Genomic DNA, 15,186 nt, shown 5'->3' with positions numbered 1-15,186 from the left:
CTTATAGAGAGATACCCAAAGAGACATGTAGCTTTAATTGCTGCAAAAAGTCTCTACAAAGTATTGACTTTGGGGGGTAAATAGTTATGCACACTCAAGTTTCCAGTTTTTTTTTCTTATTTCTTGTTTGTTTCACAATAAAAAATATTTTTCATCTTCAAAGTGGTAGGCATGTTGTGTAAATCAAATGATACAAACCCCCCAAAAATCTATTTTATTTCCAGGTTGTAAGGCAACAAAATAGGAAAAATGCCAAGTGGGGTGAATACTTTCGCAAGCCACTGTATAACCAAGTTGAGAGTCTCATATTTCAGATGCAATTGGAACTGAGCTGACAGCCCATAGCATTCAAAAGTTAGATCTAAATGATGGCACCAGCGCCTATATCGCCCATAGGCCATCTTAGGTCGTACTGGTATGTCAGATCAACTCAATCGCCAATTTCTCAGTCTCTGAGAAACAAATAATTTGAATAAATAACAGAAATGTTTTCATAACAAGTGGCTATGTTTGACATTGATAAAAATGTCTGTTAAACATATGAAAAATATACAAAAACTTTGTTGTATTAGAAATGTAGGAATATTGTTTTGCTAATTTCGGGAAATTTAAACCAGACAAAGCAATCACAGGTGTTGATTGGGAGAGCTAGCGAAGACAACAACGGGTAAGACAACAACAGCTAATCATCTAAGACAACAAGAACAGATAAAATGGCAATGAATGGGCAGAGAGGGTCAGGTACCTACACACCTGAGTTTGAGGCTGGGGCCGACAGATAAACAAAATAAACAAAAATGGAGTACCGTGATTAATGAACAGTCCAGCAGGCATCAGCTATGTATCCAGGTGATCATAGGGTCCAGTGAACAGCAATAGATGAAACAGGGAAGCCGTTAAATAGTCGTTACTACGCTAGCATGCAGGAGACACAGCGTTCCTAAAGTTAGCAAGCCTGGGCTAGCAGAAGCGTCTTCACCGACATCCGACAAAGGCCGGTTGAGGGCACATCGGACGGAATTATGTCGGCATACCAGTCGTGATGGATCGGCGGGGCTCCGTGTCTACACAGGGTCCAGGCCAATTGACAAAAGAGGTATTGTAGCTGGAGTAATTTTGTTTGCAAGCAGGGAGATGTGCCTGGCTCAGGGCTAACTGGTGCTATAATCGGGACAAGGACGTTAGCCACTATAGCCACTCGGTAGCAGCTAGCTAGCTGCGATGATCCGATGCAAAGGTCCAGAGCTTATGGCAGGAATCCGGCGATGTAGGGTTCTAGTCGTGTTAGTGAAGAGTCCGGGAGGCATCAGCTGTGTAGCCGAGTGATCATAGGGTCCACTGAGCAGGGCGGGAGATGGGCCTGGCTGAAGGCTAGCTTCGGGGCTGGGCCACTCGGTAGCAGCTAGCTAACTGGAATTATCTGGAGTAATGGTCCAGAGCTTACGGCAGAAATCTGGTGATGTAGTGGAGAAAAGCAGTCTGGTATGCTCAGGGTTGATATCGCGCTGTGCAGACTGGCGGGTATTATCCAGGCTAGCTATAAGGTCTAAAAATAGCAGATCCGTATCACATTGGGTGAGGCGTGTTGCCGGAAGGTATATCTAATTTAAAAATGGAAAAAGAGATTGAAAAATATTGAAATATATACAAAACAAGACAAAAAAAATACAAACTTTACATGGGACAGCAACAAAACACGTCTGCACTGCTATGCCATACTGGATTCAACTAGGGGGTACAGTGCGGGGGCACAGGTTAGTTGAGGTAAAATGTACATGTAGCTAGAGTTATTAAAGTGACTATAAATAGATGACAACAACAAAGAGTAGCAGCGGCGTAATAGAGGGGGAGGGGAAGAGGGCGTGGGGCAATGCAAATAGTCTGGGTAGCCATTTGATAAGATGTTCGGGAGTTTTATGGCTTGGGGGTAGAAGCTGTTTAGAAGCCTCTTGGACTAGACTTGGCGCTCCGGTACCGCTTGCCGTGCGATAGCAAGGAGAGCAGTCTATGACTAGGGTAGCTGGAGTCTTTCACAATTTTAGGGCCTTCCTCTGACACCGCCTGGTATAGAGGTCCTGGATGTCAGGAAGCTTAGCACCAGTGATGTACTGGGCCGTTCACACTACCCTCTGTAGTGTCTTGAGGTCGGAGGCCGAGCAGTTGCCATACCAGGCAATGATCCAACCAGTCAGGATGCTCTTGATGGTGCAGCTGTAGAACCTTTCGATGAGGATCTGAGGACCAATGCCAAATCTTTTCGTTTCCTGAGGGGGAATAGGTTTTGTCGTGCCCTCTTCACGATTGTCTTGGTGTGCTTGGACCATGTTAGTTTGTTGGTGAACCTCTCAACCTGCTCCACTGCAGCCTCATCGATGAGAATGGGGGCGTGCTAGGTCCTCTTTTTCCTGTAGTCCGTCGATGAATACGGCTGCACAGTAATGTCTCTTATCGATGGCGGTTATTGTATCGTTTAGGACCTTGAGCGTGGCTGAAGTGCACCCATGACCAGCTCTGAAACCAGATTGCATAGCGGAGAAGGTACGGTGGGATTTGAAATGGCTGGTGATCTGTTTATTAAATTGGCTTTCGAAGACCTTAGAAAGGCAGGGTAGGATAGATATAGGTCTGTAGCAGTTTGGGTCTAGAGTGTCTCCCCTTTGAAGAGGGGGATGATCGTGGCAGCTTTCAAATCTTTGGGAATCTCAGACGATACAAAAGAGAGGTTGAACAGGCTAGTATTAGGGGTTGCAACAATGTTGGCAGATAATTTTAGAAAGAGAGGGTCCAGATTGTTTAGCCTGGCTGATTTGTCGGGGTTCAGATTTTGCATCTCTTTCAGAACATCAGCTATCTGGATTTTTGGTAAAGGAGAAATGGGGGAGGCTTGGGCGAGTTGCTGTGGGGGGTGTATGGCAGTTGACCGGGGTAGGGGTAGCCAGGTGGAAAGCATGGCCAGCCATAGAAAAATGCTTATTGAAATTCTCAATTATAGTGGATTTATCGGTGGTGACAATGTTTCCTAGCCTCAGTGCAGTGGGCAGCTGGGAGGAGGTACTCTTATTCTCATGCATGTTTCAATGTTATTTGCCTCGAAGCGAGCATAGAATAACTTTAGCTCATCTGTTAGGCTCGTGTCACTGGGCAGCTCTCGGCAGTGCTTCCCTTTGTAGTCTGTAATGGTTTGCAAGCCCTGCCACATCTGACAAGTGTCAGAGCCGGTGTGGTACGATTCGATCTTAGTCCTGTATTGACACGTTGCCTGTTTGATAGTTCGTTGGAGGGTATAGTGGGATTTCTTATAAGCTTCTGGGTTAGAGTCCCGCTCCTTGAAAGCGGCAGCTCTAGCCTTTAGCTCAGTGTGGATGTTGCCTGTAATCCATGGCTTCTGGTTGGGGTATGTATGTACGGTCACTGTGGGGACGACGTCATCGATGCACTTATTGATGAAGCCAATGACTGATGTGGTGTACTCCTCAATGCCATCGGAGGAATCCCGGAACATATCCCAGTCTGTGTTAGCAAAACAGTCCTGTAGCCTAGCATCTGCTTCACTTTTTTTAAATAGATTTAGTCACTGATGCTTCCTGCTTTAATTTTTGCTTGTAAGCAGGAATCAGGAGGATAGAATTATGGTCAGATTTGCCAAATGGAGGGCAAGGGAGATCAATGTATGCGTCTCTGTGTGTGGAGAAATATTGGCCCAGAGTTTTTTTCTTCTCTGGTTGCACTTTTAACATGCTGATTGAAATTGTAAAACGGATTTAAGTTTTAAGTCCCCGGCTACTCGGAGCGCCGCCTCTGGGTGAGTGTTTTCTTGTTTGCTTATGGCAGGAATACAGCTCATTCAATTCTGTCTTAGTGCCAGCCTCGGGCTGTAGTGGTATGCAAACAGCTACGAAAAATACAGACGAAAACTCTCTCGGTAGATAGTGTGGTCTACATCTTATCATGAGGTACTCTACCTTAGGCGAGCAATAGCTCGAGACTTCCTTAGACATCGTGCACCAGCTGGTATTTAAAAAAATACACAGTCCGCCGCCCCTTGTCTTACCAGACGCCGCTGTTCTATCCTGCCGATGCAGCGTATAACCAGCCAGCTGTATGTTGATAGTGTCGTCGTTCAGCCACAACTCCGTGAAGCATAAGATATTACAGTTTTGAATGTCCCGTTGGTAGTTTAATCTTCCTCGTAGGTTATCTATTTCATTGTCCAAAGATTGCACGTTTGCTAGCAGAATGGAAGGATGTGGGGGTTTATTCGATTGCCTACGAATTCTTAGAAGGCAGCCTGCCCTCCGGCCCCATTTTTCTCCTCCTCCTCTTCACACAAATCACGGGAATCTGGGCCTGTTCCCGAGAAAGCAGTATATTGTTCGCATCAGACTCGTTAAATGAAAAAAAGGATTCTGCCAGTCCTTGGTGAGTAATCGCAGTCCTGATGTCCAGAAGTTATTTTCGGTCATAAGAGATGGTAGCGGCAACAATATGCACAAAATTTGTAAACAAATATCTTACAAATAATGCAAATAAACAATCAAAAAAACACAATCGGTTGGGGGGCACGTCTGCCTTCTTCTCCGTCGCCATTTTATGTATACATCATTTCCATGGTAATTATCTTTAGTGTGATGGCCTACCTGGCATTCTACACATTATCTCGCTTAAGTGGTGCAGTTAGTACGATATGCCGTTCGAAAATTATAGCATAGAATATACTGTATGTAAAAATGAATCCCTTTCAATATTCATAGTAGCATGAAGAGCTTTTATATATCTTGACATGTATATCATGACGTTTATATGAAATGTACGATCTCAATTATATACAATACAATTCAAGTGGAAATAATAGCGAGAGTTATGCCTATTCCTTCCAAATTCCAAATAACAGCAGTTATAATAGTTTACTAGCTTCATCAGACACCTACTTCACCAGCAGTAAGACTGAAGTGCTAATTCTGTGCAGGAGATATAAACAAATTGAAAGCATTTTAAAATGTCATTTTTGCAACTCTCATGGAGCAATTTTGCAACTATTAATGACTCATGCATAATGATACACTTTTAAAGGCAAATATAATATGGAAATGAAACAACCGTCAATATGTTCAATAAAATGTGCTATGAATAAACTGTTAAAAGATTTGGAACATCCGCCAAACACACTCTCTATATTCATGCTTTAGATTTCAGAACAGCATTTTGGAAACGGCAACAAAAATTACATAACCAGAATAGTAGTGTTTTAATATAAGTTATAAAACACAATAACATATCATTTTGATCACCATTAAATATTAATATGCTGGCATTAAAGGATCATGTGTTTGTGTCCCAAATAGCATAATTTGTCTGATTCTCTGTAATAATGGTATGAGAATAATAATAATAATGCAAGTGGTTTCTTGCATCAAACAACACAACAACATTTTCAGTCACCTCCTTATCTGAAGGACAAGTTGATAAACAGGTTAATGTCAAGCCCTGCATGCTTGATATCAAGCCCTGCAAGTCTGATGGAATGTAGGTCTACATTGAACACCACACATTGGATGCTACTGTAGGCTGAATGATAGAACAGTTATTTCCATGTTAAAATGTTATGGGGTACATTTTCTCCACTGTTTTTGAGCCACTCTGGTAGGCCTACATTATGATCAAATAGCCACGGTAGCCTACATGGCCACTCTTACTTAAAGCTGGTATAGCCACAGTGTTCATAGTAAACGCGTGCTGGAAGTTGCACAGAACTACTTGTCTCTGTGCCATTATCAGTTAGGGAGGTATAACCATAAGTAATTGGTTTGTGAAAAGGCTAAAGGAAATGCTAATAGATTTTATAAGATCAGAACAAGAAAAGAAACATTGATTGACTCTTCACAAACCTCACCAATACCAGTGTGGTTTTAATAACTCCTCCAAAACCTCTACGCATTTTATATTTTATGCTTGAGGATATCCCTCCCCCATACACACACACACACACACACACACACACACACACACACACACACACACACACACACACACACACACACACACACACACACACACACACACACACACACACACACACACACACACAGCTGCAGTATGAATGGAAACCCTGGGTACCTACCAACCTCCGAAGCTATCACAGTGATGTTATGCCATGGCATGTCCTCCCGGTCCAGACTCTGGGTAGTCTTTATAACTCCGCTATCCATGTCGATGTTGAAATACTTATCACTGTGCTCGCTGTGGTCGATGAAATACCTATTTTGAGAAAGGAGGCTTACATGAATACCGCATTTTCACAATCTAAGAAACATTTCAAGCAGACCTGAGGAAATGGGAAATGCATCACAATGCAAAAATAAATTTACCTTGAAGGGTTAATGTCAAACATATCCCTGTGTGCCATGGAGTCTACGGTCAACAGTGCAACGGGTTTGTTTCAGACACTACAGTGCTTGCATCCCAATGACACCCTATTCCCTATATACAGTACCTTGCAAAAGTATTCACCCCCTTGGCGTTTCTCCTATTTTGTTTCATTACAACCTGTAATTTAAATGTATTTTTATTTGGATTTCATGTCATGGACATACACAAAATAGTCCAAATTGGTGAAGTGAAATAAAAAAATGATACAAAATAAAAAACAGAGAAGTGGTGCGTGCATATGTATTCACCCCCTTTGCTATGAAGCCACTAAATAAGATCTGGTGCAACCAATTACCTTCATAAGTCACTTAATTAGTTAAATAATTGTCACGCCCTGACCATATTAAAACTTCTTGTCAATAGGGGGGCGCTGTTTTCACTTTGGAAAAAATCGTGCCCAAATTAAACGGCCTCGTACTCTGTTCTAGATCATACAATATGCATATTATTATTACTATTGGATAGAAAACACTCTGAAGTTTCTAAAACTGTTTGAATTATATCTGTGAGTAAAACAGAACTCATTTGGCAGCAAACTTCCATACAGGAAGTGAAAAATCTGAAAACGAGGCTCTGTTTCAGGGCCTGCCTATTCAAATGGCTTTTTTTTTATCGATATGCATGCACTTCATACGCCTTCCACTAGATGTCAACAGGCAGTGGAAGGTTGAATGGGGTGTCTAGCTTGATCTGAGGCCGAATAAGAGCTTTTGGAGTGACAGGTCCGGTATTTTCTTTGTCTTCCACGGCGCGCGGGGGAGCTCGACATTGTCTTCTGAAAAATAGGCAAGGGGGGTGAATACTTTCGCAAGCCACTGTAGTGCACTACTTTTGAACAAAGTAGTGCGCTATATAGGGAATAGGGTGCCATTTGGGATTCAGTCAGTCAATGGGTTTGTTCAGGACACTAATGTTGAAGACTCACTGAAACTGGTCAACAGCAATTATCCAGGGCTCTTTAACGAGAGGAATGTTTTGTGTAATAATGTTTATATGTGTGATAGTAACATTGTATTAATGGGCCTCCACTGGTTCTCCACAGTCTTTACTAAGTCATTAAATTGCATCAGAAGATGTCTTGAATAGAGAACAAGAACTTTGTTCATGTATGCTTATGTTCCTTTTAAAAGACTGTTATTATGAATGAAATGAACACTGAATGTGTGGTTGGTAATTTATCTTTTAATTTCCATTTGCACCACTAATTCAGTAATGGTTCTCAGTAATAATATATGGTGGCCATTTTCTATTGTCAACATTCGCTAATGACCTATGCTCCTTGTATGAGACAAGTGTTTAGGTCAAGTGAGTCAAGCATAGTGCTTTATAAAAAATATGTTAGTACAGTAAAGAAGACCATCTACAGTGCACTACAAGTATGACTCGGGTTATTAAATGTCTCACTTTCAGAGGGACATGAAACTGTCAGAACAAACCAGACTACTGGCCTTGTTTCCTTGTATCTCAAAGAAACATAGCTAAAACATGAGGCCAAAGCAACATCAGCGATCAAAGAGAAAGAGACTGCTATCTGCCCCTACTGAATTTTTACACATGCCATCCGTCAACCGCCAACACAAGGAATATTCTTCTGTGGCATTGTTGTTTTTTCTATCTTTTATTTTTCCAAGTTCAAATGGATGTCATCCAAACAATTCCCATTTTCTCTTTCTGTCTGGTGGAGAACAGTGAGAGAGCTGTAAGACTGAATGGGGGGGAGGTATCCCACCAAGACCCTTTCATATGTAGATTTCCCTTTTGTTTACCACAAATCCCTTTAAAATATCTGAAGATTCTTATGTTGAATCAACCATTCTTATTATTTATTTTTAGACTGTCTGTGCCTCTATCTCCTTGAAAATGTATTATAGATACATATTTCTTCATAAATGGGCAGAGCTTGTCTTTTGCAGATATGGCGGAAAGAGATATGGGCACAATAACACGTGAAGGGACTGAGGTTCAGTGCTTAATGCAGTTGAAGAATTCCCTAAGCCCCATATGTACGGCGTGGTGGTTCACCAAACCAAGATCTTGTATCATGTAATAGAGACTATTAGATTGCAATCTATTGGTGTATGGGTAATATATCTGATATGAGTTTATGACAACTCCCTCTTAATTTCTTGAAATGCGAAAATTAATTTAAGGTTTTTAGAGGCTGAATGGCCTTAAGCTTTTAGACATGATAGTGGGTGCAGAGGCAGTTTTTTTGGGGGGGGGGGGGGGGGGGGGATTATTATAATGTCTTAGGGCACCTGAATAGATGTATATGTATGTAAACAGTTGTACTAACAGTACAATATGTGTGCATGATGTCTGTACATGTAAAGTATAAATTATCTCGTAAAATATAACAGAGTGCACACAGTATACTGATAGTGTTAGCAGATCCTGTACTAGCCAGGCTTCGGAGGCAGTGCACTGGTCAAACGTAGTCCACTATATAGGGAATAGGGTGTCATTTGGGATGCTAAAGAGAATACATTGGCTCCAAGCTCTTACCTGACATGACTGTTTTTGCTGTCTGGATCCCTGGCAGTTACAGCCCCCACCTCTCTACCAATCCGAGCGTTTTCATAAACATCCATGATGTAATAGTCCATAGAGAAAACAGGCGGTTCATCCACATCTCCCACAGTGATCTTTAGGGTGGCAGTATCTTTGAAAGGACCAAGGTAGGAAAAAAGAGGCTCCAAGTGGCTATTCACTCCCTCAATTTGAAGGGTGTAGGTTTTCTTCCTCTCGTAGTTCAGTGGCTGTGTGTCCAGGAAAAAGGCACCAGGAAAACATGCAGGATTAGGAACAGACTTCATTCCACTTGTGTACCATGTAATTACAATGCAAGTAGCCTACTAAAGTACTATATAAAATGTTCATATATTTTTCTTACAAAAATATTAACAGCATTATTACACAGGTATAGAGCATCTACTCTCTTCTCCCAGTGTGCACTGTGGATTTTTACAATGGTGGTAACTTCCTCCAACCAATCCTTACACCAATCCTATGTTGTTATATCATTAAAGGTGAGTGTGCAAGTGCAAATGGTTGAACATCTTCCTTAAAGTGATTCAACGGGATCTTATAAAGGATTGGTTTGCTATTTTTTAACCAAATCTCTATTTTGTATGAAAATGGCATGTTATAGAAAGTTCGAGACACTTTTTTAGCGACACATTTCCATGGGTGCTTTCCATTGTGGTGATACGAGTAACGAGAAAGCACGTGCATGTTCGCACACGAAAATGTATTGTTCGAGTCCAACAAAATGAAACAGAACGGTACAGATAGAGTTCGGAATTACACAATTTCATGCGTACAACATCTGAAGACCTGCATCCCTATATTGAGAGCTTTGCTTTGAGGAAGTCTATTGTGGGTGGGGTAAGTTTCTCAAAAGTCATTTTAAGAACTTACAAAATCGTAACATATCATACAAATTAAAACAACAAAACAAATATATGTGTGTATATATATATATATATATATCACATGAAATGGATGATGTCGTACACAATTGTGCACAATTTTCCGGGGACCCGTTTTGGCTTGTGAGCGCTACTTTCAAAACTACTGGCTGAAATCATACAAAACCTTAATACTCTGTCGTTTACCTTCTTGAGGCTGATGATTCCCTCCCTGGTGTCCCTGTCAGTGTTGATGGAGAACATGGCTGCTCCTTCTGAGTTGATGATGCTGTACTTGATCTCTGCATTGACGCCAAGGTCCTCGTCATTGGCTTTTATCTTCCCCACTGGCTTGCCAACCTGGGCCGACTCAGGGACGTACAGCTGGTAATTTTCTGTTGATCATGAGCATAACAATGCAGCCATGTAGAAAAAGCTTAACATCACTAGTTGGTGACATATTTTGGGCTGATTGTCCAAATGATTATGTTTTTAGCTGTGTCACCCTGAAATGACTTCACAGATGCCCCTTGAATTGCTACTTAATAGAAATCATGTCGGAATGCTTGACTCGACATTTAGACCTGAAATGTGTCTGAGGGCACTTTAATAGTGTTGACTTTAACTCTTACAAACTTGGACTGATTGAACTATAACTGTACAGATGTTCAGTGTTCTTACAGCAACATAACATTAAAATGTTCAAGCAATTTTTTTGTTGTTGCCTGCATGGCATTTGATGAGGTCCATTTTGAGACCAAATGTCATATAAGTATTTGATTATTATTACATGATAGGATAGAAGAAAAAAAACATTAAAATCATGATTCATAATTGGTGCGATTTTAGTCAATGCTATGCTCATCTAACTAATGTCTGTTGAACATCTGTTATATATTAATTAAAGATGGAGCCTACTGACAGTCAATTAAAGCTGATGAGTTTCTATGTTAAGCTCTATCTATATGAGTGAGGAGGAGTATATCATGATTATTCTATAGATAGATGAGAACACTCCATTTATAATTGGCCTACTAAAAATACTCTCAAATGGATCTCGTGCCAGTCACGAGAAGAGTCTCTGAGAAGCACTGCTGTTTATCAAACAGTGATTAGTATTTAGCAGAAATAGATAGTAGATGTCTTAGATATCGTTAAGCCTTGAAATCCAAGTGATATGGAGTAACTGGGCCACGCAAATGGTGGGAAACATTGCAGATATAAATTATACAAATAGTCTGATGTGATTCCTTATTCCAGATGTGAGAGAGGCATGTTTGTTTTATTTCTCTCTGAATGTTACACACCGTTTTGCCTGCTGAATGCAGCCATGGTGTCTATACTCACTTTGCGGGAACTTGGGAGGGTTGTCGTTGACGTCGGTGAGGGTGATGTTGATAGTGGTGGACCCCGAAAGTCCTCCAACTGATCCTGCCATGTCTTTGGCTTGAATGACTACAGCATAGTGTTCTCTCGCCTCCCGGTCCATGTTGGCTAAGGCAGTCCTGATGACTCCTGGACATGGAGAAAAGAATATAAGAATAGCAATGTTACTACTGTACTATATGAATACCAATGTTACTATTGTACTATTCGGCTAAGGACATACAGTTTAGAACTAAAGCCATCCTGGACAGGGGGAGAAGAATAGCGAAGTACCTCTGTTACCAATGAATACCAATGTTTCTACTGTACTGCATGGCTAATTGATGACTCCTGGACAGAGGGAGAAGAATAGAGGAATTCAACTGTTACTATGAATATCTATGTTAGTACAGTGTGAATACCAATGTCAGTATTGACTACCAATGTTTTTTTTCTGTATGAATAGAGATTCTTAGAGTCACGTGACTTGAATATATAAAATAATGAATTCTTGAGATTAATATGGTATTCCTCTTGTTATTTGGGTAAAAGTGACAATGGAAGAAACAGAAGCAGTAATAGAGCTTATAGGGCCGATGACCTTAGGCTCTTTACTTTACAGTAACTAATATAGCAAGGTTGGAAAATACAGGTAACTGCCAAACTAATAGAAACACTTGAGTAAATGAGGGAGCCAAAGTATATTGAAAGCAGCTGCTCCCACACAGGTGTGGTTCCTGAGTTAATTAAACAATAAAAATCCCATCATGCTTAGGGTGATGTGAAAAAATGCTGGGCAAGCCATTATTTTGGCCATTATTTTTTGCTTCCATGGCTATGCCGCCATAAAATGACCATGCCTGCATCTACAGGGCATGGGTGGTTTGAATGGTTTGATGAGCATAAAAACGAGGTAAACCATATGTCATGACCGTCTTAGTCACCAGATCTCAACCCAATTGAACACTTATGGGAGATTCTGGAGCGGCTCCGGAGACAGCATTTTCCACCACCATCAACAAAAAAAACAAATTATGGATTTTACTGTGGAAGAAATTAAAGGTCGACCGATCAATCGGAATGGCCGATTAATTAGGGTCGATTTCAAGGTTTTTTATTTTTTTTTATTACATTTTTTGCACCTTTATTTAACTAGGCAAGTCAGTTAAGAACACATTCTTATTTTCAATGACGGCCTAGGAACGGTGGGTTAACTGCCTTGTTCAGGGGCAGAACGACAGATTTTTACCTTGTCAGCTCGGGGATTCAATCTTGCAACCTTACAGTTAACTAGTCCAACGCTCTAACCACCTGCCTCTCATTGCACTCCACGAGGACCCTACCTGTTACGCAGTGGTGGGCCGTCAGGGCCAGCAAGGCCTTCTCTGCTGGCCTAAACATCATCAGAATATATATATTTTTTAAATATATTTTCCCACAAATATGTATTAAATTATTCCCCAGAGTAAGAATTATACTCTTCATTTCATAGCTTTCCTCTTGGTTGCACTGCTTCCAGCCCCAGGTTGAGATTTGGCGGGCTGGCCTTTATGTTAGATCTTTTATCCAATCATATTCAGCCATCATGTGTTGCCAGGGGTCTAAAATCTGCCCTCAGGCCTTCAGAATCAACAGTGCGGGCGCTTGTAGCTTAAAGTGAATGGAAATGAAAATTTAGTGTCAACCAATCAGCTTTAGAGTTGGCTATTGTACGCCTGCTGGCTGGCTCCAGTGTTACACAGGAGCCAGCTAGCAGGCGTAGTGCGTGCACGTCTTTTGATTGGATTACCAATATTGAGAAGCAGGTCCTATGGGCAGGTCTATGCAGATCCTCAGAACTAGGAAACTGAATTTGATAAACGAATTAATTTGCGTACGACTAAGCTGTTTTTTCAACCCACAATGGCGGAAGGAGGAGAAGATATCGATTTGGTCGAGGATATAATTATAACGCCATTCTCAAGACGAACTTTTCAAGAAAAGTTAGACATTGTAAGGAGAGGTCGCCCGACGCCGATGCTACAAAGCCTGTCACAGGCGGGAAAGGGGTTCGTTCGCCACTTTCAAAGTTCCAACTATGAGCGCTATCAATGGCTCACAGGCTCCGAGAAGCACTGCAAACTGTACTGCTGGGAATGCCTATTATTTGCAAGTGATCGATTTGGTGTTTGGAGCCACACTGGCTTTGCAAACTTGAGTTGTCTAACCAAGGCAGCAACGAGACACCAAAGTACGGCTGGGCACTTACAAGCAATGGTGCTTTTGAAAACTTTTGGGGACACCCGAGTGGATCTACAGCTCAATGAACAATCGCGCAGGGCAACGGAGCTGCACAATGAAAAGGTGAAGAAAAATAGGGAAATATTGAAAAGACTCATTGATTGTGTCATGTTTTTGGGTAAACAGGAACTTTCTTTTAGGGCACACGATGAAAGTGCTGACTCCACAAACAAAGGGAACTACGTGGAGCTTCTTTCTTTTCTTTCTGAAAGCAACACAGATTTACAATACCACCTGTCCACTAACAAAGTGTTCATTGGGACGTCCGGCAAAATACAAAATGACCTAATTTATGCTATTGCTGAAGTGATGGGAGAAGAGATCAAAATGGAGATTAAAAAAGCTCCCTTTGTTGCTGTTATGGTGGACGAGACAACAGATGTGGGAAATGCAGCACAGCTCTCACTCGTCCTGCGTTATGTGACGGACACAGGAGTCAAGGAGCGATTTATCCGATTTGAAGATGTGACAAGCGGCAAGCGAGCTGATGACATTGCCGCTCTTATTTTCCGTTTCTTGGAGGAAAATGAATGTAGTCTGGATAAAGTTGTGGCACAGTGTTTTGATGGCGCAGCAGTCATGGCATCTGGACTCAATGGGGTGCAGGCTAAAGTTAAGGAGAGGGCACCGATGGCCTTATTCATTCACTGCTATGCACATCGACTAAATTTAGTACTGACTCAAGGAGCCTCAAAGCTTAAAGAATGCAAGGTCTTCTTTGCCAACCTCAATGGCCTTGCAGCATTTTTCTCACGATCCCCTAAGCGCACGCAACTGCTGGATGACATCTGCGTGTCGTCTTCCTAAGGTTGCACCAACGAGGTGGCAATATACATCTAGATTGGTCAATGCAGTCTTTGAAAAGAGAGTTGCCCTAAAGGAGCTGTTTAACCACTTACTGGAACATCATGATGACCATGACGGGGATACTGTGCTTATGGCTGATGGATTTAATGCACGTTTGGATGATTTTGAGTTTTGTTTTTTGCTTGAAACATTCAATGGGATTTTTAATTATTCGGATGTGCTTTTTGGAATTCTACAGAAACAAACTTTGGATGTACAATTCTGCCTGACAAGGGTGAACGAGTTTTGTGACACAATTGAGCGAGAGAGGTGCAGGTTCAGTCAAATCTACGATGACACAGCGCGCATCTCAAGTTCACCCAGCGCACGCAGAGGCCCAGCACAAGGAGACCCTCGCACATACTATCAACAACTCCACAGCAATATTCTGGACAACATTCTTTGCCAGATACGAAACAGGTTTCAAGACCACGAAAAATTAATGTTTCTCTCCCTCCTGGACCCCCGGCACTTTCAGACCTACCGGAAAAAATTCCCGCAAACAGCCTTCTCCAGCTTAACAGAGAGTCACGGAACACTGTTCGACCTATCCAAGCTAAAAACAGAACTGACTGTAATGTATGCTATGACTGATTTTGAAGGGAAAAGTCCCTCTGATCTCCTTGATTTCCTTAAGCAGAAAAATCTGAATGAGGACATGGGGCAACTTTACACATTGGCATGTGTGACAGTGACTATCCCTGTGTCCACGGCTTCTGTCGAGCGGTCATTCTCGGCCTTAAAGCGAATCAAAACGTATTCCAGAGTTGCTACTGGACAGACTCGGCTTTCAGCATTAGCCTCCATGTCGATAGAAAAGGACTTATTGGTGGAACTAAAACGCACAGATAGACTGTAC

At 41.7% G+C, this 15,186-nt stretch overlaps 1 protein-coding gene across 1 annotated transcript in view; it reads right to left on the bottom strand.

Moving 5' to 3' along the window:
• The window catches only part of LOC120050702 (cadherin-18-like), a 144,000-nt gene that overhangs the window by 33,201 nt on the left and 95,613 nt on the right, over nucleotides 1-15,186 (bottom strand). The window contains exons 4-7 of the mRNA XM_038997273.1: nucleotides 11,184-11,351; nucleotides 10,044-10,231; nucleotides 8,932-9,185; nucleotides 6,119-6,255 (exon numbers count right to left, since the gene is read on the bottom strand). Coding sequence (XP_038853201.1) covers nucleotides 6,119-6,255; nucleotides 8,932-9,185; nucleotides 10,044-10,231; nucleotides 11,184-11,351 — 747 coding nt within the window. The remainder of the gene's footprint in view (nucleotides 1-6,118; nucleotides 6,256-8,931; nucleotides 9,186-10,043; nucleotides 10,232-11,183; nucleotides 11,352-15,186) is intronic.

The sequence above is a fragment of the Salvelinus namaycush genome, chromosome 7 (assembly GCF_016432855.1).
Source record: "Salvelinus namaycush isolate Seneca chromosome 7, SaNama_1.0, whole genome shotgun sequence".
In the NCBI taxonomy this organism is placed as follows: Eukaryota; Metazoa; Chordata; class Actinopteri; order Salmoniformes; family Salmonidae; genus Salvelinus; species Salvelinus namaycush.
Note: the sequence above shows the minus strand (reverse complement) of the source record. Positions and strands in the feature narration are given on the sequence as shown.